Below are 22,593 nucleotides of genomic sequence, written 5' to 3'. Positions count from 1 at the left end.
TGTTTTTGAATGCTCTGACTATGTATGCCACATACAAGCCTGTCCCTAAATGCATCAGAAAGACCATCTCCAAAGTCATACAATGGGAAAGTTTGTGCAGTTCTGCAATGTATTCAGAAATATTTTCATCCTTTGACTGGTTCCTTTTGTGAAATATAAATTTCTCAGCTACTACTAGCGGTTTTGGTCTTAAGTGAAATGGGGACACCTCTTTGTCCCTTAATAAGGAGAGAGAGAGAGAGCCTGTGGTATGTCAAATTACTGGCAGAACAATTAGTCTTTGGGGTACTGCAAGTCTGTGTCTTTATTGATGCTTTGCTGCACGCTTGAGTGCTCGGTGGGGGGTACTGATGCTTTTTGCTGGTGGGGGAGGGGTTCATTGCTTTGCTGCTGCTTATGCATGGGATGGAGAGTTGGGGGGGGGGTTGGAGTTCTAACATTTAGCTCATTTATTCTTTGGGGCACTCCTCTGTTTTTGTGGATGTTTGCGAAGAAAAAGGATTTCAGGATGTATATTTTATACATTTCACTGACATTAAATGTACCTATTGAAACCTGTTGGAAGTGACTTCGTAAAACTTCAACGATTTCATTGAACATCTTGCTTGCTGGCTTTTCAGGAGAAGTTGTGTAAGTGACTGTATGTTTTAGCACTCATTAAGCTAAGAAGTGTGGAAGCTTTCTTTCCCTCATCCACGTCATTACAGTTCAACACTCTTGATGTACAAATCCCAGTCTTCATCAGCACTATCAAATTCATCAACTTTCCTGACTAAGGCCATCATCATGTTATTTTCACCTTAGCTTTGCTAGTTGTGGATCTCTCATTGTACTGTGCATTGTCACTCATGCATTACTGTGCTAGCATCCGTAACTGACTTCTCTGTACTGGTTCCCTTTTTCTTCTCGGTGTCTTGCTTCTTTCCTCTGAGTCCTGTCATCTCGTATTTGTCGGTGCAGTTTGTATTCAGGTTCATACTCATCACCAATTTGTTGTGTCTATACAACTACATATCAAATAAATAAAGGCATGCACATTAACAAAGGATGATTTGGTTTGGAATGCTAATATAGAAGTTTCAATTTTAGATTAGCTACACTTTATTTCTACCAAGATGTATTTCCATCCATTTAGCTTTCTTCTGTGATTCTTTGTTTCATCTCCATTCTATGTTTGACCATCATGAGAGCACTTTGTGTTCTGCCTTTTTTTTCCTGTACAATTTCCTTAGCAATAGCTTATTATCACTTCTACACCATGCAGTGAAAACTGACACAAGGTACTGTTTAAAATCATTCACAGGATGTGAGCAGCACTCGCAAGGACTTTATTTCTTGCTCATCTCTAGTGACTTACAGGGCTAATTTCGGAGAGAAAATAAATGTCAAACCACATGAGTCTAGAGTCACATTAAACAGATAACATTCTTTGATTAGTATTAATGTTTCATGATTACTGATAACTTTCCTTTATTTTTGATTTAAGTGATTCAAATTCTACCTGTGCTATGGAGAATTTAGTTTCTAATGTCTAGTTCATCAGTTACAGTCTTTGGATTGCAAGTCCTAACCACCACATTCATTGAAGTCCCAAGGGATTGAGGATAATTTGTCTGCAGCCTGGTTTTGTGGGTTTTGAGGTGGTCCATGGCATAACTGCAGACTCTCCCACAGAGAGGGCAGTAATTACCTCGCAGGCAAGCAAATGGGTAGTTTGTGAGGTGAGGTGATGCTTTTGCCATTTACCCATGGCTTCTGATGCATGATATTGTTCTCAAAACCATCCTGAATATACTTTTACCTTCAGTGGTCATGTTCCAGAGACTCCATTTAGTTTAGGATATTGCATTCTGTGAGGAGTCCTTGAGCATATACTTGAATCTTTCCCTCTTTCCCATGACAGAGTTTGTAATGGAGAGTAAGATACAGTATCTACTGTTAGACATGCAAACGATTGTCCACCATAGCTGTCTGAGTGTAACTTGCAGGTCTATGCTTGCAATCTTAGTGTTAATGAAACATTAAAAATAATTGTTAGCCCTTCTGGTGAACTTGGAGGATTTATGGCATTTTCCAGTACTTTTGGATATCTTCTTTAGATAGTCTAAGTCTCAGAATTAATTAGGAGTGCAAGGATCACTGGTGCCCAGCAGGACTTGAGTTCTGTGCCAGTTCTGAGACATTGATCTTCATCTATCAACCTACTAGCTGCCACTTGCTAGCTTGTACTCTTCCTCTCCCCTCCCTTCCTTTCCAGTGCTGATGAAGGGTCTCAGTCCAAAATGCCCCCCCATAGATGCCTGTCAGACTTAATGAGTTCCTCTAGTATATTGTGTGTGTTGCTTAGGATTTCTAGCAATTGCAAAATCTATTTTGTTAATGATCTTCAAATACCCTTTAATTGACCAATGACTCAACTTGAGTCTCAGTGTGGACAAAACGAAAGAGACGATTATGGACTTCAGGAAGCTACAGGCTGACCATTCCCTACTGCATATTAATGGCTCCTTCGTGAAGAAAGTCAGGAGCACCAAGATTCTTGGAGTGAACATGATGGATGGTTTCACCTGGTCCCTCGATACTTAATCATGAAAGCACAAAAGTGCCTCCACTTCTTGAGGAAACTGAGGTGAGTAAGGCTCTCTGCCCCATTCTCACCACATTGTATCAGAGCACCATCGAGATCCCAATCAGCTGTATTGCCATCTGGTTTGGGACTGGTAAGGCATCTGACTGTATGATCTTGAAATGAATTGTGAGGATTGCTGAGAGAATCGTCGGTGTCTCTCCCCCCCCCCCCCCACCACCCCATCCAGGACATTTTTCAGAATAGCTGCATTTGTACAGCCCTCAGCAATGTCATGTATCCCTTCCATCCATCCTACAATCTCTTTGACCTCTTATCGTCAGGGAGAAGGTATCGCAGTACAATATAAGCACAAGAGCTCTAAGACTAGGCAATAGCTTGTGAGACTTCTGAACACCCTGCTACCTCCCAGTACACAATACTTATTACAGCGCTAGTAACGTTATATAAGCAAGTATGAGGTGTTGCACTTGGGAGTTCAAACCAGGATAGAATTTAAATGGTGAGTGGTAGGCACTGAGGAGTGCAATAAAACAGAGGGATCTGGAAACACAGATTCATAATTCCTTGCAAGTGGCATCACAGGTAGGTAGGGTGTGCTTGAAGACCAGTGTGTCAATAGAGCTTTTGACACATTGGTCTTCAAAAATCAAACTATTAGTACAGGAGTTGGGATGTTATGTTGAAGTTATATAAGATGTTAGAAAGGCCTGCAATTTGAGGTATTGTGTCCAGTTTTGGTCACATACCTACAGATAAGATCTAAATAAGATAGAAAGAGTACAAAGAAAGTTTACAAGGATTTTGCCAGGACTTGAAGACCTGAGTTGCAAGGAAAGGTTGAATAGGTTAAGACTTCATTCCCTAGAGTGTAGGAGAATGAGGTGAGATTTAATAGAGGTATACAAAATTGTGAGAGGCATAGACAGAGTAAATATAGGCAGTCTTTTTACCACTGAGATTGTGTGAGACTAGAACAAGATGTCATAGATTAAGTGTGAAAAGTGAAATGTTTAAGAGGAACATGAGGGGGAACTTCTCTCTGAGTGAGAGTGTGGAATGAGCTGCCAGCAAAAGTGGTAGATGTGAGTTCATTTCTAACATTTAAAAGAAATTTGGATAGGAGGGATATGGGGGGTTATGGTCTTGGTGCAGCTGATGGGACTAAGCAGACTAATAGTTTGGCATGTCATAGATGGGCTGAAAGGTCTGTTTCTGTGCTGTAGTATTCTATGATTATACTATTGTATATTTCACTATATGTCATATATGCAATTCATGTCAACTTGTAAACCTTAAAGATTTTTTTATCTATTAATATTGTGTTAATATTTTATGTGCTGTATGTGATATATGTATTATGTTTTGCACCTTGATTCCAGAGGAATGTTGTTTCATTTAGCTGATACATGTGTATGGTTGAATGACAATGACCTTGAACTTGGTGCATTGAAAGAAGCAGTGAATTTCATCTTCAATAACTGCCTTTGCTGAGAAGTGGTACCAAGGTATGCTTAGTAGTCCACATATTTTCCAAAATCTCACTGTGATGTTAGATGGCAGTGTGATACTATGGGGATGCTTTTATCTTGTAGATTGTTGGGTACAAGTTCCATTCTCCTGTTTGTCTTACTGAACAAACTGATAAAGGCTTGGAATTTGGCGTCCAAACATATGAAGACAAGCATTGTCTGTGTGCTGCAGCTTCACTATTGAGATTTGGGTGATCTTAGTTCTGAGGTATAGTTGATGTGAGTTGAATAGTTTCTAAAGTTTATTTCCACTCATGTGGGGAGTTTTTTTTAATCTGAGGTACAGCATGACAGTGATAAACTTAAGAAAAGTGGGGTAATGTCACAGTCTTGTACAGTACTCCAGTCTCTACTGGAGCTTATGTGACATTGGAAAAGATCATTTTTAGTGGCTGATGCTGCTTATTGAATTTTTCTTGAAGTTCTTGTGCAGTGATATTATGTCCACTGTCTGGGTGAAAAAAAATCCAGACAAGGGATTTGGAGAGATACTACTCTTACACCACTGGAAGAAGTGATTCAGAAGGACTCTGGGGATGCTTTTCCTTGTTGCAGAAAGTAGGGAAATGCTGATTTCAGCTACAACTATCAGATTTGTCTCCTTTCTTGAATACGGTCATTTTTGGTAAATCCTTCTCAGATGTGGATGATGTGGTGGCAAGTGACCTCTTTTTCAGTGTCAACAAGACAAACGAGATGGTTATCGACTTTAGGAGAACTCAGACCACTCACATGCCTCTTTACAATGATGGTGCAGCAGTGGAAACTCCAAGAAGTTTTAAACTTCTGGGAGTGTACATTTCACACAACCTCTCATGGTCCCAGAAAACATCCTACACAATCAGGAAAGCACGCTATCACCTTTACTTTCTGAGGAGCTGGGTGATGCACATCAATACATGAACAGCAGAGAGCATCCTAACATGCTGCATCACTGCACTGTGGCAGATAGGAAAGCACTACAACAAGTAGTGAAAACTGACCAATGCATCGTCATTATCCATGGGGGGACTAGAATTGTCAAGAAACAACTAGCCTCCCTCTTGCATAATACTGACAGCAAATCTGCTTTCTTACTCAGATTCTAACATCAACACCACCATGCTGAGTGTGACACAACAAGCAGGATATATCGAGTTTAAAGTACAAGGTAGTGAGTATGCCATCTTCCGGAAGGCAAAACAGGAGAGAGTGCATTTTGTAATTAAGAGTAAGCTAGTCCAGCATCTTAGTGGCTTGTCTTGTGGAATTAAACAACTGCTTTTGACTCTGTTTAATTCTAACATTGACACAACACTCTAAGGCTATCAGTGAATGGGTGCCAACCCTCAAAGCTTCAGGTAAGGACATAGACAAGGAAGACTTCTTTTCCAGCCTTGGATAAAGCCCCAGTCCATATACGAAAGGTGTTCAGACTGATCAACCTGGGAAACTTTAGTGCTGAGGAATGAAGGAATACAATCCTCTGGCAAGAAACCAAAGAAGTCAAACTGCAGTGTTGCTTTTGCTGGGGAATTATTTTTTGCATCCAAGCCCTTATTCATCGATATCACAACATAATAACAATAAATTATCTGGACCTGTGAACTTTGTCATTTTCAGGATCAGCATTGGGCGGCATGGTATCATAGCACTTAGCCTAATTCTATTACAGCACCAGCAACCCATGTTCAATTCTTCTACTCTCTGTAAAGAGTTTGTAGGTTTCTCCTGTGACTGCGTAAGTTTTGTTCAGTTTCGTCCCACATTCTGAAGGTGTATGGGTTAGTAGGCTAATTAGTCACTTGTCTAATTGAGCAGTGCAGGCTCTTTGGGCCAGTAGGCCAGTAGGGCTTCTTACTGGGCCACATCTCTTAAAATAACATAGAATCATATATGTGCAATTTGGCTATGATGTTTCATAGTTTAGATAGATAGATACTCTATTGATCCAAAAGTAAATTACAGTGTCACAGTAGCATTGCAAGTGCACAGATATACTAATATTAGATGAGAAGTAAGAAGGAGTAAAAAACTGCTTACCTCAAACAGTCTAACGGGGGTGGGGGGGGTATTTACTTCCCCAGATAGGTTGACTCATTATAGAGCCTGATAGCAGAGGGTAAAAATGACCTCATATTATGCTCTTTGGAGCAGCACAGTTGTCTTGGCCTATTACTAAAAGTTCTCCTCTGTTCAGCTAAGGTGGCATGCAAAGGGTGAGAAGAATTGTCCAGATTTGCCAGGATTTTCCGTAGGGTCCTTTGTTGTACCACAGCCTCCAGTGTGTCCAGTTTGATTCCTACAACAGACCCAGCTTTTCTAATCAGTTTATTGAGCCTGTTGGCATCACCCATGTTGATGCCATTGCCCACAGTACAGCAATGAATAGAAGATTGTACTGGTGACAACAGACTAGTAGAACATGTGAAGGAGAGATCTGCATGCTCCAAGGACCTCAGCCCCCTCAGAAAGAAGAATTGACTCTGGCCTTTCTTGTACATAGCCTCTGCGTTGGTGCTCCACTCAAAACTGTCATTCAGGTGCACCCCCAGGTATTTGTAGGTCCTCACCACATCCACATCCTCACTGTAGTCTTCTTGAAGTTCATCACCATCTCCTTTGTCATACTGATTTCAGCTGCAAGTGATTCAGCTTGCACCATTTGACAAAGTCCTCCACCAGGGCCCTGTATTCGTCCTCCCATCCTCCCTTTATACACCCAACTATTGCTGAGTCATTGGAGAATTTCTGCAGATGACATGACTCAGTGTTGCATCTACAGTCCAAGGTATACAGGGTAAACAGGAAGGGAGTTAATACAGTCTCTGTGGGGCCCCAGTGCTGCTTGTAGCCATGTCTGGCATACAGCTATGAGCCACACAAACTGTGTTCTGCCAGTCAGGTAGTCCATTATCCAGGATACAATAGAAGTGCCAGCCTTTTTTTAATGGAGCTTTCCCTCTAGCAATGAGGGCTGTATGGTATTGAAGGCTCTTGAGAAATCAAAAAACATGATCCTCACAGTGCTTCCCTGCTTATCCAAATGGGAGGAGTAGGCTCTGTTCAGCAGTTAGATGACAGTTTATATCTCTGAGTAAACTTAAAAAATTACCTTGTTGGATCATTGGCATGTTCTAAAAGGAATGTGAAAAGATTTTATCAATACAAATCTTTCTTTCTATTTGATTTTGTTATGTCACTAGCAAAGGCGATCTAATTGGCAAAACTTTACAGTTGAATCAAAGACATAAAACAAGTTACAGCCAGGAGATCTAAAACTCCTAAAATTTAATAAATCTTGCAAGAAAAATGCCAATGCCTATTGAGGGCACAGACCCTTTTTGTAGAATTCCTAAAAGAAATGGTAATAAAGCTGTAATGCGATGTGAAGTAACAGTCAATAGTACTCTTGATTATAAGTTTAAAAACTTTATCAGGCATGATATAAGACAGTATTAGGATGCATATCTCCTAATAATTTCTTTCTTCTGAGTGGTGGTCCATGACAAAGTGTGGGTTTTCTCCAGGTGCTCCAGTTTCCTCCCACAGTCCAAAGATGTATCAGGTAGGTTCACTGGGCATTGTAATTAGTTCCATAATTAGGTTTAGATTAATCGGGGTTGTGGGATTTCTGGGGTGGCAAGGCTCAAAGGACCAGAAGGACCTACTCCGCACTCTATCACAAAATAAAATAACTATAAATACACCCCAATTCAATTCATTTTCCTTCTTTTGTCTTACTCCTAATCAAATTGATTTTGTTGTTCAAATTCCCTATGTTACTACCATGCTGCCATGCAGTGGAAGCAAAGCAGGAAAAATTGGATCAAAGACTGCTTTCTTACCCTGATTATATTATCTGGGCTTGTGTTTTCAGAATTTACAAATTCAATGAAATTAAGAAATCTCATACATTGAATTGAATTGACTTCATTACTTACATCCTTGATATACATGAGGAGTAAAAATCTTTATGTCTCTGTCTAAATAGGCAAAATGCAATTTCTAGTAATTCATAATAAATAATATGTAAAACAGGGCAGTCAATATAACATGCAAATACAATTGTATCAGCATGAATTAATCAGTCTGATGGCCTGGTGGAAGAAGCTGTCCTGGAGCCTGTTGGTCCTGGCTTTTATGCTGCGGTACCGTTTTCTGGATGGTAACAGCTGGAACAGTTTGTGGTTGGGGTGACTCGGGTCCCCAGTGATCCTTTAAATCATTTTTTACATGCTTGTCTTTGTAAATGTCCTGAATATTGGGAAGTTCACATCAACAGGTGGCTGGGCTGTCCGCACGATGCTCTGCGATTTAGGGAAGTACAGTTTCCATGCCAACAGTGATGCAGCCAGTCAAGATGCTTTCAATTGTGCTGCTGTAGAAAGTCCTTAGGATTTGGAGACTCATGCCAAACTTCTTCAACTGTCTGAGGTAAAAAAGGCGCAGTTGTGCCTTTGTCACCACATAGCCAATATGTACAAACCATGTGAGATCCTGTAGTTTCTCATATAAAAATAATGGAAGAAATTTACAACTGATTTTAGAAAAACATAGAAAAACATTGAAAACCTACAGCACAATACAGCCCTTCAGCCCACAAAGCTGTGCCGAACATGTCCTTACCTTAGATCTACCTAGGCTTAACCATAGGCTTCTATTTTTCTAAGCTCCATGTACCTATCCAGGAGTCTCCTAAAACACCCTATTGTTCCCGCTTCCACCACCGTCGCCGGCAGCCCATTCCATGCACTCAACACTCTCTGCGTAAAAAACTTACCCTGACATCTCCTCTGTACCTACTTCCTAACACCTTAAAGCTATGTCCTCTCGTGCTAGCCATTTCAGCCCTTGGAAAAAGCCTGTGACTGTCCACACGTCCACAAGATCAATGCCTCTCATTAACTTGTACACCTCTCATTCTCCGTCACTCCAAGGAGAAAAGGCCGAGTCCACTCAACCTATTCTCATAAGGCATGCTCCCCAATCCAGGCAACATCCTTGTAAATCTCCTCTGCACCCTTTCAATGGTTTCCACAACCTTCCTGTAAGGTGACCAGAACTGAGAGCAGTACTCCAAGTGGGATCTGACCAGGGTCCTATATAGCTGCAACATTACCTCTTGGCTCTTAAACTCCATCCCATGGTAGATGAAGGCCAGTGCACCATATGCCTTCTTAACCACAGAGTCAACCTGTGTAGTAGCTTTGAGTGTCCAAGATTCCTCTGATCCTCCACACTGCCAAGAGTCTTACCATTAATGCTGTATTCTGCCATCATTTTTGACCTACCAAAATGAACCACCTCACACTTATCTGGGTTGAACTCCATCTCCCACTTCTCAGCCCAGTTTTCCATCCTATCAATTTCCCGCTGTAGCCTCTGACAGCCCTCCACACTATCTATAACACCCTCAACCTTTGTCTCATCAGCAAATTTACTAACCCATCCCTCCACTTCCTCATCCAGATCATTTATAAAAATCACGAAGAGAAGGGGTCCCAGAACGGATCCCTGAGGCACTCCACTGGTCACTGACCTCCATGCAGAATATGACCCATCTATAACCACTCTTTGCCTTCTATGGGCAGGCCAGTTTTAGATCCACAAAGCAATGTCCTTACTTTCTCAATAAGCCTTGCATGGGGTACCTTATCAAATGCCTTACTGAAATCAATATACACGACATCTACGGTTCTATCTTCATCAATGTGTTTAGTCACATTCTCAAAAAATTCAATCAGGCTCTTAAGGCATGACATGCATTTCACAAAGCCATGCTGACTATTCCTAAATATATTATGCATCTCCAAATGTTCATAAATCCTGCCACTCAGGATCTTCTCCATCAACTTACCTACCGCTGAAGTAAGACTCACTGGCCTATAATTTCCTGGGCTATCTCTACTCCTTTTCTTGAATAAGGGAACAACATCTGCAACCCTCCAATCCTCTGGAACATCTCCCATCCTCATTGATGATGCAAAGATCATTGCCAGAAGCTCAGCAATCTCCTCCCTCACTTCCCATAGTAGCCTGGGGACATCCTGTCCGATCCCAGTGACTTATCTAACTTGATGCTTTCCAAAAGCTCCAGCACATCCTCTTCTTTAATATCTACCTGCTCAAACTTTCCAGTCCGCGGCAAGTCATCACTATAATCACCAAGATCCTTTTCCGTAGTGAATACTGAAGCAAAGTATTCATTAAGTACCTCTGCTATCTCCTCTGGTTCCATACACACTTTTCCAGTGTCACACTTGATTAGTCCTATTCTCTCATGTCTTATCCTCTTGCTGTTCACATACTTATAGAATGCCTTGGGGTTTTCCTTAATCCTGTCTGCCAAGGCCTTCTCATCGCCCTTTCTGTCTCTCCTAATTTCATTCTTAAGCTCCTTCCTGCTAGCCTTATAAGCTTCTAGATCTCTATCATTACCTATTTTTTGATCCTTTTGTAAGCTCTTCTTTTCTTCTTGACTAGATTCAGCCTTTGTACACCACGGTTCCTGCACATTACTATCGTTTCCCTGTCTCATTGGAATGTACCTATGCAGAACCCCACACAAATATCCCCTGAACATTTGCCACATTTCTTCCATATGTTTCCCTGAGGGCATTTGTTTCCAATTTATACTTCTAAGTTCCTGCCTGATGGCCTCATATTCCCCCTTACTCCAATTAAACATTTCCCTAACTTGTCTGTTCCTATCCCTCTCCAATGCTATGGTAAAGGAGAGAGAATTGTGATCACTATCTCCAAAATGCTCTCCCACTGAGAGACCTGACACCTGACCAGGTTCATTTCCCAATACCAGATCAAGTACAGCCTTTCCTCTTGTAGGCTTATCTACATATTGTGTCAAGAAACCTTCCTGAACACACCTAACAAACTCCACTCCATCTAAACCCCTCACTCTAGGGAGATGCCAATCAATATTGGGGAAATTAAAATCTCCCACCACAACAACCCTGTTATTATTACACCTTTCCAGAATCTGTCTCCCTATCTGCTCCTCAATGTCCCTGTTACAATTGGGTGGTCTATAAAAAACACCCAGTAGAGTTATTGACCCCTACCTATTTCTAACTTCCACCCACAGAGACTCTGTAGACAACCCCTCCGTGACTTCCTCCTTTTCTGCAGCAATGACACTATCGCTGATCAACAGTGTCACACCTCCACCTCTTTTGCCTCCCTCCCTGTCCTTTCTGAAACATCTAAAGCCTGGCACTTGAAGTAGCCATTCCTGCCCCTGATTTTGTCAGGACTATGATCGGAGTTGGCCATCTGTCAATCAATTTGGATAGGATCCTTAGAGATATGATGTATAAGCATTTGGAGAAGCATAGTCTGATTAGAGATCGTCAATATGGCTTTGTGAGGAGTAGGTTGTACATTACAAGCCTGATTGAATTCTTTTAGGAATTGACACAACATATTGATGAAGGCAGACTAGTGGATGTGGTGTATATGCAGTTTAGTAAGGCATTTATCAACTTTCCCTGTGGTGGGCTCATTCAGAGAATCAGGAGGCATGGAATCCAGAGAAACTTGATTGTGTGGATTCAGAATTGGCTTGCCCACAGAAGGTAGCAGGTGATAGTAGATGGAGCATATTTTGTCTGTAGGTTGGTGACTAGTGATGTTCTGAAAGGATCAGTTCTGGTGCACTATTCTTTGTAATTTTTATGAATCACTTGGCTGAGAAAGTGGAAGGTTGGGTTAATAAATTTACAGATGACACTAAGGTTGGTGGTGTTGTGGAAAGTTTAGAACATTGTCATTGACTAAAAAGGGATATTGATAGGATGCTGAGCTGTACCGAGAAGTGGTAGATGGAGTTCAATCCGAGAAAGCTTGAAGTGATACACTTTGAAAGGTTGAACTTGAAAGCAGAATACAGGGTTAATGGCAGGATTCTTAACAGTGTGTAGGAACAAAAGGGTATTGGGATTCACATGCATCAGTCCCTCAAAGTTGCAGTGCATTGTAAGTTGACAGACTGGATAAGAAAGTGTGTAGTGTTTTGTCAGGGATTAGTCAGAGGATTGAGTTTAAGAACCTCGAGATAATGTTGCAGCTCTCTAAAACTCTGGCTAGACAACACTTGGAATATCGAATTCAATTCTAGTTGACTCATCATAGAAAGTATGTGAATGCTTTTGAGAGGGTACAGAGGAGATTTACCAGGATGCTGCCTGGATTAGAGAGCATGTCTTTGAGGATAGGTTGAGTGAACTAAGGCTTTTCTCTTTGGTGCAAAAGAAGACGAGAGCTGACTTAACAGAGGTGCATAAGATGATAAGAAGCATGGATAGAATGGATAGCTGGGGACTTTTTCTCAGGGTACAGATGTCAGAGGTAGAATTTTTACACAGAAGGTAGTAGATAGCTGTGTGATTATGCTCTGGCCAGGGATGGTTGTAGAGGCAGATACATTAGGGATATTTAAGAAACTCTTATGGGTGAAAGAAAAATGAGGGTTATGTGGGAGAGAAGGGTTATATTGGTCTTGGAGTAGGTTAAAGGGTTGGCACAACATTGTAGGCCAAGGGCCTTTACTGCGCTGTACTGTTCTACCTAACTGCTAATTCTTCTCTTCTTCTGGCTATCCATCCCATAGGATGATGATGGTTCTTTTCAGTCAGTTAGTGGGGTACCCCACTCCTCAGAAAGGAACAGTGTGTGCGTGAATAGATTTTAGCTGAGTAGGGGGTTGCACAGGTCCAGACCCACCCTTCCAACATCCTGTCCCAGATCCAGCAGTGTGGTGGGGTCCAAGATGACTGGGGGAATAACTGCTAATTATGGCCAGTACAGAAACAAAAATCATGTTACAATAATGTGGGGAGAAATTTGGTCAGAGAGCAGCATTTCGGTAGCTTTGGAAGATTTTTTTAATGTGAAATTGCTTCCCTTAATTCTTTAGAATACTTTAGACTGTAAGTCCTGTGCAATTCATCACTGGCATAATGTATTTTGTATGATATATAGAGGTCTCTACATATAAACCTTGCCATGCTGCAGCAAGGTCCTGGGAGTAATCCAGTTTATGGATATCCATTTGACATAACATGGTTATGGAAAAGTGGATGCTGCTTCACTTCTGTGCTTGTTAAAAATAAATTTTCACTTCCATTTTAGGAAACTTATTTCCATAAGTGTTAGACATGATCATCTTACTTCTACAATTATAACTATTCTTGACCGAATATCCTTTTAAATTGTTGTAGCATTACAACAGCATAGCATTTTTTATTCTTTTATCTGTGAGCTGCCAATTACAAATATGACTTACACTTGCAGCACTTCACAATTTGTAAATGAGACCAAATTTGGCAACTCAGGTGGTGTTTCTTTTGCTGCAACAACTTTAGCTCAGTTCTATAGCTTATTTCGATTTATTCACATGGTTTAAATTTAAAAAATTTAGTTACAGTATGTACTTTGGGACATTAAGTAAGTGCCAGGGCCTTGGGAGGCATTATTAACTAACAGCGCTTTGGGGTACAAGTACATAGTTCCTTGAAATTGACAATATAGGTAAACATAGTGCTGAAAGAGATGCTTTGTATGCTTGGCTTTGTCAATCAAGTTTGGGACATTGTATTACATTTGTATGAATCATTGGATAGAACACAGTAAGAGTATGTCTGCAGTTCTGGTCACCATGCTATTAGGAGGATGTAATAGTGAGTAGACAGAAAAGATTCACAAAAATTAGCCTGGAAGACTTGAATTGTAAGGAGAGGTTTGATAAGTTCATACTGTTTTCCATGGAGTGCAAAGGAGTTGAGTGGTGACCGTATAGACGTATAGAAAATTTGAGCAGCATAGATAAAATTGATAGTCACAGCCTTTTTCCCAATTTGATGAGTCTTAAACTAGATAGGAGAGGTTTAAAGTGTAAGAGGAAAGATTTAAAGGGTAAGATTTTCCACAGGCAGGTTGGTGAGTTTATGGAATGAGCTATTCCTTATGCGAGAAAGTGGTAGAGGCAAGAACAGTTTCAATATTTGGACAAGTACATGGATAATTCATGTTTGGATGGGTATGGGCTAAACACAGGCTTATTGAATTAAAAACACAAAATGCTGGCAGAACTCAGCAGGCCAGACAGCATCTATGGGAGGAGGTAGTGACGACGTTTTGGGCCGAAACCCTTCATCAGGAGCCCTCATCCACTACTTTTTGTAGGATTTTCCATTCAAGGGCATTAGTGTTTCTATACCAGGCTGTGATGCAACCAGTCACTACACTCCCCACCACACATCTATAGAAGTTCGTAGAAGTTTTAGATGTCATGCCAAATCTTTGCAAACTTCTAAGAAAGTAGAAGCACTACTGTACTTTCTTTCTAATTGCACTTAGTTCGTGCTGGGCCCGGACAGGTCCTCAGAAATGATAACACCAAGAAATTTTAAGTTGCTGGCCCTATCCACATCTGACCCTCCGATGAGGACTGGCTCATGAAACTCCAGTTCCCTCTTCTTCAGGTCAATAATCAGCTCCTTAGTCTGACTGACGTTGAGCGAGGTTGTTGTTGTGGCACCACTCTGCCAGATTTTCAATCTTCCTCCTACACGCTGTTTAATCACCTCCTTTGATTCGGCCAACAACATACCCTTTGATGCCCTGCTAATCAAGAACCTATCTATCTCTGCTTTAATCAAGAACCTAGCTATCTCTCCCTTATACACCTCTATCAGGTCACCTCTCATCCTCCATCGCTCTAAGGAGAAAAGGCCAAGTTCACTCAATCTATTCTCATAATTCATGTTCTCCTTATAAATCTCCTCTGCACTCTCTCTACAGTATCCATATCCTTACTGTAGTGAGATAATCAGAACTAAACACAGTACTCCAAGTGGGGTCTAAGGTCTTGTATAGCTCTAACATTATCTTATGGCTCTTGAACTGAATACCATGGTTGATGGAGGCCATCACACCATACACCTTCTTAACAGCACTGTCAACCTGCGCAGCAGCTTTGAGTGTCCTGTGGACAGAGATCCTAAGATCTCACTGATCTCCACGATGTCCAGCTGTAACTTTTGACAACCCTCCAGATTATCCACAACATTCCCAACTTTTGTGTCATCTTCAAACTTACTAACCCACCTTTCTACTTCTTCATCCAGGTCATTTATAAAAATCATCAAGAGGAGGGGTCCCAGATCAGACCCTTGTGGAACATCACTTGTCACCATCCTCCATGCAGAATATGAACCATCTACAACCACCCTTTGCCTACTGTGGGCAAGCCAGTTCTAGATCCACAAAGCAAGCTCTCCTTGGATCCCATGCCTCATCACTTTCTGAATGAGCCTGGCATGGGGAGTCTTATCAAATGCTTTACTGATATAGATATACACTACATCCACTGCTTTACCTTCATCAATGTACTTCGTTACATCGTCAAAAAATTCAATTAGGCTTGTAAGGTGCGACTGCCCTTGACAAAGCCATGCTGACTATCCCTAATCAAATTATGTCTTTCCAAATGCTTATAAATCCTGCCTCTCAGGATCTTCTCCAACAACTTGCCCACCACTGAAGTAAGACTTACTAGTCTGTAATTTCCTGAGTTATTTCTACTCCCTTTCTTGAACAAGGGAACAACATTTGCAAACTTCCAATCCTCTGATACTTCTCCTATTCCTATTGATAAGATCATCGCCAGAGGCTCAGAAATCTTCTTCCTCGCTTCCCACAGTAGCCTGGGATACATCTTGTCCAGTCCCAGCGACATATCTAACTTAATACCTTTCAACAGCTCCAGTACATTCTCTTTCTTAATGTCTATACACTCAAGTGTTTCAGTCTGCGTAAGTCATCCCCACAATTGCCAAGGTCCTTTTCACTGGTGAAGAGCATGACATCTCCGAGTTTGAAAAATTGTTATTTATTCTAACAATATTTGCAATATAGCAACCTTTTCCTGTTAGTGGTTGATACTTCACTAAATGGTTGCATTTATTTTGTACACAGTACTGGAAATTGTTGTAGGTTTGAAGGGATAAAATGCTGAATTTTTGTGTATCTTTAAATTTTGGGTTATAAAACAATTTCTGAAGTCAAGGATAGATGGAGAATAAGTACTATATTTAATATTAATATTACAATGACTATCACAGTTAACCTATCTGGTTAGTTACAGTTTTCCAAACTGGCCTTTAGTAATATGAAAAAGTGATATAAGGGTACATTCCTTCAAAAGGTCTATGCCCTACATGAACTCTAATTTTAGGGAAGAAGAAGAAGGTGTTATTATAAAACATAATCATTGATTAGGTGAACTTCAGGTTATGATATCTTAGGGCACAAATTCTACCTCACAGTCAAATGTTGTTTGTGCAGGAATTCAATTCAAATAGCTTGAAAACTGGTATTCACTAGTTCAGAAACCCTTTTCCTAAATTGAATGATACGAGGATCTATTTCACCTGTTCTTAATATTGTTCAATAATTATTGGAAACAATAATCAGCAAACAAGGTATGGAATTTTCTACTGTTGCAAGCTTTTATTCAACAGCTTGAGTATAAAACTTCTGGTAATTAATTTCTTTGGAATATTTTGCTTTGAGTCTAGGATTTTTTAACAAAAATGAACGGTGGCTCCTGCACAACAAAAATGCCATGGGCCTCAAGGTGTAGTGCCAGAAGCAGGAAAGCGTTAGTGTCTTACAAACTAATGTCATTTTAAGACAGAATTCTTGCTGTTAGAGCAAGTCTGGAGGGCCTCTCAGCACCGGCCAAAGCAAGTCATCAAGCCTTTTTCCATTCATGCAAACTCATCCTTCTGCAAGAACAATTCTTGGAACCATGTGAAGAAGAAGATGTGGAAAAACAATGTAAATAAACAGCCTATGAAGCTGAGGATGTACATGAAGGCCAAATGAAATTATCAGTAAACACTGTAACTGTCACTGATGAAACACTACTGTTAAAATGAACTGCAACATAAAATTTAAGCAAGCTTCTCCTTTGTGTGTAGGCCACTTATTTTATAAAAGCAGTATAAAAGTGGTCTAAACATAAAAGACAGCTTGCTTAAATTTTACGTTGCAGTTCATTAAATTACTTAAGTAATAAGTTTAGTATTTTTAATAATTTTCCTATGTATTACCCATAATAGAAATTTTAGATATTATTTTATATATTATGCTCACAAAATTAAGCCATGTATTAATATTCTAAATTTTTCTTTTTTTAACAGGAGTTTGCTGCATTGACAAAAGAACTAAATGTATGCAGAGAACAACTGTTGGAAAAAGAAGAGGAAATTTCTGAACTCAAAGCTGAGAGAAATAACACAAGAGTAAGCTATCTAAGCATGTAACTGAGATATTGTTATTGTTAATTATTTGGGAAGAAATGCAAACCTGCAGTTTCAGCGATATTTATTCATACAGGTTCAAATATATTTTTGCTGTTCTTTCATTCAAAGCTGAGGTTTCTCTTTGTTAGACCAACATATCAGCAGGATAGACAACAAAGTGAACTGATCCTTGTACTTTACTCTAGGACTTGTGGCTAATTTATAGTCCATGGTTAGTCCAAACCAGATTATTAGTCTGATGATCTAGGTTACACTGTAGCAGCATTATAGAGGATTTTTTTTTTCCTCCTTGTTTCATTCACCTACAAGTTCTGTCATTTTCCTTTGCTTAAATTGTGACACTTGTCATCTTCATATCCACACATTTCACCTAATCTTGGCAGACTTTTATTGCACAATATTTCTAGCTGTTTGCCATTTTCTTACAATCTATTTTTGAACTCTCTGGTACATACATTCACCACGTATTGCCAGTTCCCTGAGTGCTAATTGACCTGCTGACTTCCTTGATAGAGTGAACAAGAAGCACCTATTTCCTGCTGGCACTGCTCCCATAAAGTTGAATTTAAAAGCAACCAACTGCAAGACTTAGTTGTCCTTGACTAGTTGACAACCCAGCCTTTGATTCTGTCCGTTTCCACCACCAATTCTGAACTCACCTTTCAGTTCTCTATGTCCATTTGTCCCATCTCTTTAATTCCTTTACAGAGAGTTAGCAGAAGTTCCGATATAACTGTTAGTAGTCTCTTAGATTCTTCACCAGGTATAGAACTCCACCAGAATTTTAGAGAGGATGTATCAGTTAATTTGGTGAAATCCCATATTTGAAACTTTTGGCAGTATTGATACTGCATATGCAGTTAGTGGAGCTTTAAAAATGTGAAGCAAAACAGTTTGAGAGGTGTAGACAAAAGACAATGTTCAAGTGGAATATGCATGTTTTTAAGGAAGGTGTTTAACAAGGGACTATTTTGTTTTGTTTACCATCCCCACTATTTATGGAATAGAGAAAAATAACATTTCATGCAAATACCAAATTATTTAAAGAATTGACAGTAAAATTATAAAATGATTGGAAAAATATCTAAGATGGAAGAGGCAAAAATAAATATGAACCTAGTGTTATTAAGGGTACTTATAAGTGTACTTAGGATCAAAATCAATTATGGCTATCAAATAAAGAACAGAGCAAATCTAATATTTTACTGTATCTTTCAGCTTTTGTTGGAACATTTGGAATGTCTTGTGTCAAGACACGAACGATCACTGAGAATGACAGTAGTAAAAAGGCAGGCACAGTCTCCTTCAGGAGTTTCCAGTGAAGTTGAGGTTCTGAAGGCACTAAAGTCACTTTTTGAACATCATAAAGCTTTAGATGAGAAGGTAAGTAGCTTACACAGGAGAAAAATTGTGGGCCATCACAACCAACAGGAAAGTGACACTCGTACAGATCACATTTCAAGAAATCATGGAATCATTATTTTGCATTTCTTTATCTCATTAAAAATGATCTACCTGTCAAGTGGGAAATATTTAATGTTGTTGCTAGTGCTTACCATTGTTTATTAAATTACAGTATGTTTTTATGCTGTTTAAGTACGTATGTTGCTTTGTGTTAAAATTAGCATTAGAATTTGTGTTAGAGTCTTAAATTTGTTATGCACTTGAACAAGGATTATTAAGCTCTGTGCATAGTGCATGCATTAAAGTCTCTGGACAACCAAAAATATCCCACTGTGCATGTCATCAAAAAAAAGAAATAATGCCTCTAGTCATTAAATGAGAACTTGCATCTAAATCATGTTCCAATGATTGTTACTGCATCATAGTTTCCAGTTTCATGAGTTAAAAAGGATAAAAATAGAATTGTTTTAACATGTCCAACAGTTGTAGGAATGAGCAGGCTTGGTTTATTATTGCCGAAGTACAATGAAAAGCTTGTCTTTTATACCATTAATAAAGATCAATTCATTACACAGTGCACTGAGGTAGAACAAGGTAAAACAATAACTGAATGCAGAATAAACTGTAAGAGTTGCAGAGGAAGTGCAGTGCAGGTACACAATAAGATGCAAGGTCATAACAAGGTAGATTGTGAGGTCAAGGGTCCATCTTATCTTACTAGGAAGCCATTCAGCAGTGGGATAGAACTTGTCCTTGAGCCTGTTGTATGTGCTTTCAGGCCTTTGTATATTCTGCTGGATTGAAGATGGGAGAAAAGAACATCCCGGGTTGGTGAGGTTTTTAATTATGCAGACTGCTTTACTGAGGCAGTGAGAAGTATAGGCAGAGTCCACGGAGGGAAGGCTGGTTTTCATGGTGTGCTGAACTGTGTTTAAAACTCTCTGCAATTTCTTGTGATCAAGGGCAGTCAAGCTGTAATGCATCCAGATAGGATGCTTCTGTGGTGCATTGATAAAAGTTGATAAGGATCAATGGACACATGCTTTGTGAAGAAGCAGAGGCATTACTGAGCTTCCTTAGCTGTGGTGTCGATGTGATTGTACCTGGAGAGGCTGTTGGTGGTGCTCAGTCCTAAGACCATGAAGCTCTGAACACTTTCTTTGTTAGCACTGTTGATACAGACAGGTGCACTACCCCCTTGCTGAAGTCAAGGTAATTTCTTTGTTTTGCTGACATTGAGGGGAAAGGTTGTTGTCATAGCACCTTGTTACTAAGCTCTCTAGTTGGAGCAGAATCTGGCCACTTAGTCATGAGTGCATAGGAAAAATAGTAGGAGAATGAAAATGTAGCCTTGTGGTCACAAGTGTTGAAAACAACTGAGCAGAGGTGTTGCTGCTTATCCTTATTGTTTGCAGTTTGTTGGTCAGGAAGTCAAGAATGCAGTTGCAGAGAGGTATGTTGGAAATATCTCTCCAACTTGATACTGAGGAGACCGCAGCCATTTTATTCAGAACCCATCATCAACTCCCTACCCACTGACTTATTCCCTTCTGATTCTGCACCATAAACTTCATTGCTAATTTGTTGTAATATTCTTATTGCTTATTTAGTTGCCTCAAATGATGAAGTTGTATCTCTTAACTCTAAATAAACTTTATTAAAATATTTTGTATTTATAAATGGAAACACGGGGCAAAAGTTAGTGTCATTGCACTCACTTTTCAGGCGTATTACTTCTGAAAGCCTCTCAATTTATCAAAATCTCTGGATTTCCTGATGCAGTGATATTGGATTAATATATTGGATTTGACCTAACCCACTCAGGCATTTGTCTCATTTTTAAATTCAAAGTGGAGAAGGAGCATCTAAGTTATTTCTGAAAACCATGCAAAAGCTTAATAAGTGGTGAAAGGAGTGCACCACCACATGCCAAACTACCCACCTTCCACCTTCCTGTCCCTATCCCTCCCATCTACTTGATGCAGAGAATCCATATGGCCTCAGTAGTCATTTTGCAGATTCTGGAATGAAACTTTTCCCTCTGAAGGCAGCATTTGGCTAATCATGTGTTATAAAATACTGAAAAAAACTTAATGTGCAAGAACCAAAATTATCTTCAAATAATTTGTAGTGTGTATTTTCAATGAATTTTGATTGCAAATGTAATTTAGTGTTGAAATACTGTTGTTCCTTGAAATGAGAATAACAAGCTATACAAATGGAAGTTTCTGCTTTCTTTGAGACATTATACACTTTAACACTGATGGCATTGTTTCAATTTTGCATCGTACTTCATGTGAAATGCTAAGAATTTGCGATTTCTGTGTGTTCTGTGTGTATTGCCTTGTAAAATAGCTGTCCCCGGTGTGCTGTAGGGGCATTGGAAAGATTAACTTAGTTTTCAGTAAACTTCTAATAGTTTAATATTTGAAATTACAAGATCAAAATACCACTAGGTCACCAAATGTGCCAAATAAAAATACAAAAATTATTAATATTTATTAAACCTGTATCAGACAAAAGACCAGTGTGGTGGGGGTGTCCTGAAATTTGAGTGCTGCACTCTTTTAGGGATATATATCTGGACTAGATAGTTTACAGAGTTGACTGTAATGTAGAGTTTCAAAGCTACTCTGAACATTCAACCAGGCACTTCTAGTAGAACCCAAATCGGAGTAGCATTATGTAAACTTTGAAGTACTGAGATTCCCCAACAATGTACACTACCTTTTCCAAAAATGCTTGATAATTGACCCAACATCACCACTTTTCTCCATAATTGCAGCCTCTAATTAGGTCTTCAATGTCCAGCAACTAACTCTACCTCACTTCTCTTCCTCCACACTGCAATCCCTCCAGACACCAACAGAATTTTCGATATTCTACAACATGAATAACTTTGCTCCCATATACATGCTTTGATTGGGTCCTTGTGATCTGTTCTGCTGCTACTATGAACTTGAGGCATTAGTGACCCTTCCCTATGGCCTTCTGTTACATTCAACTTCCCAATTCCCAATTCAACTTCCCAAAGTCACAATTCTGGACATGTGATCTTCAGTGCATTGTGCAATCTTGGATTTGAGTGCTCCTGAAGTTTTTAACTACAAGTTCATAATGAGAACATCATATTGTTGTCTTTGGAAGGCACTCAGCAAGTTTTAGACCACATAGTTCTTATTTCTAGTTCGTATTGATCCATATCAATGGGATGGAAGTTTCCTTTTGTTGCTGGCTTGAATGGAATGTGACTGGCCACTTAAGCCCTAATTGCCATGAATCCAAAAAGTAAAATCACCATTATTTGAGCTTAATTAGCTGTCCCAGTCAAATGGACTATATGAATGATCAGATAACTTATCTCATTTTACATTTCAGACATAACTGTGATGAAGAATTTATCTCTTTTTTGTGTACAACTTGATTGAAAACTACCATGTTGTCATTGTCCTTTTATAAATGATCACTGCTTGATGTTTATGAGGTATGAACGTTTTCTGATACATGACATCCCATGCTTGAATGTAGTCTACATCTTATTCGAAGCAGGAAAGATTTTCATTAGTAAAGCAGTTGATGTTTAGAGAAGCTTGCTTCCTCTAGGGAGTACTATAGCAATATCATAAAGTTAGAATAATAGCTTTCCACTATCCATAATGATCTTCCTTTGTGTCAAGGATTACTCCTTGCACTAGATTTATTTATTTATTTATGGATTGTGCTTAAACTTCAGTTTTACCTG

The 22,593-nt window shown here is 39.6% G+C and overlaps 1 protein-coding gene across 9 annotated transcripts in view; it reads left to right on the top strand.

Moving 5' to 3' along the window:
• ppfia2 (PTPRF interacting protein alpha 2) overlaps positions 1-22,593 on the top strand; it is a 334,142-nt gene that overhangs the window by 127,210 nt on the left and 184,339 nt on the right. For all 9 annotated transcript variants that reach the window (XM_073059619.1, XM_073059615.1, XM_073059617.1 and 6 more), the window contains exons 2-3: positions 17,325-17,426; positions 18,666-18,830. In XM_073059619.1, coding sequence (XP_072915720.1) covers positions 17,325-17,426; positions 18,666-18,830 — 267 coding nt within the window. The remainder of the gene's footprint in view (positions 1-17,324; positions 17,427-18,665; positions 18,831-22,593) is intronic.

Source organism: Hemitrygon akajei, chromosome 10 (assembly GCF_048418815.1).
Source record: "Hemitrygon akajei chromosome 10, sHemAka1.3, whole genome shotgun sequence".
Taxonomy (NCBI): domain Eukaryota; kingdom Metazoa; phylum Chordata; class Chondrichthyes; order Myliobatiformes; family Dasyatidae; genus Hemitrygon; species Hemitrygon akajei.
The sequence above is the reverse complement of the archived record's forward strand: the minus strand, read 5'-3'. Positions and strand labels throughout refer to the sequence as shown.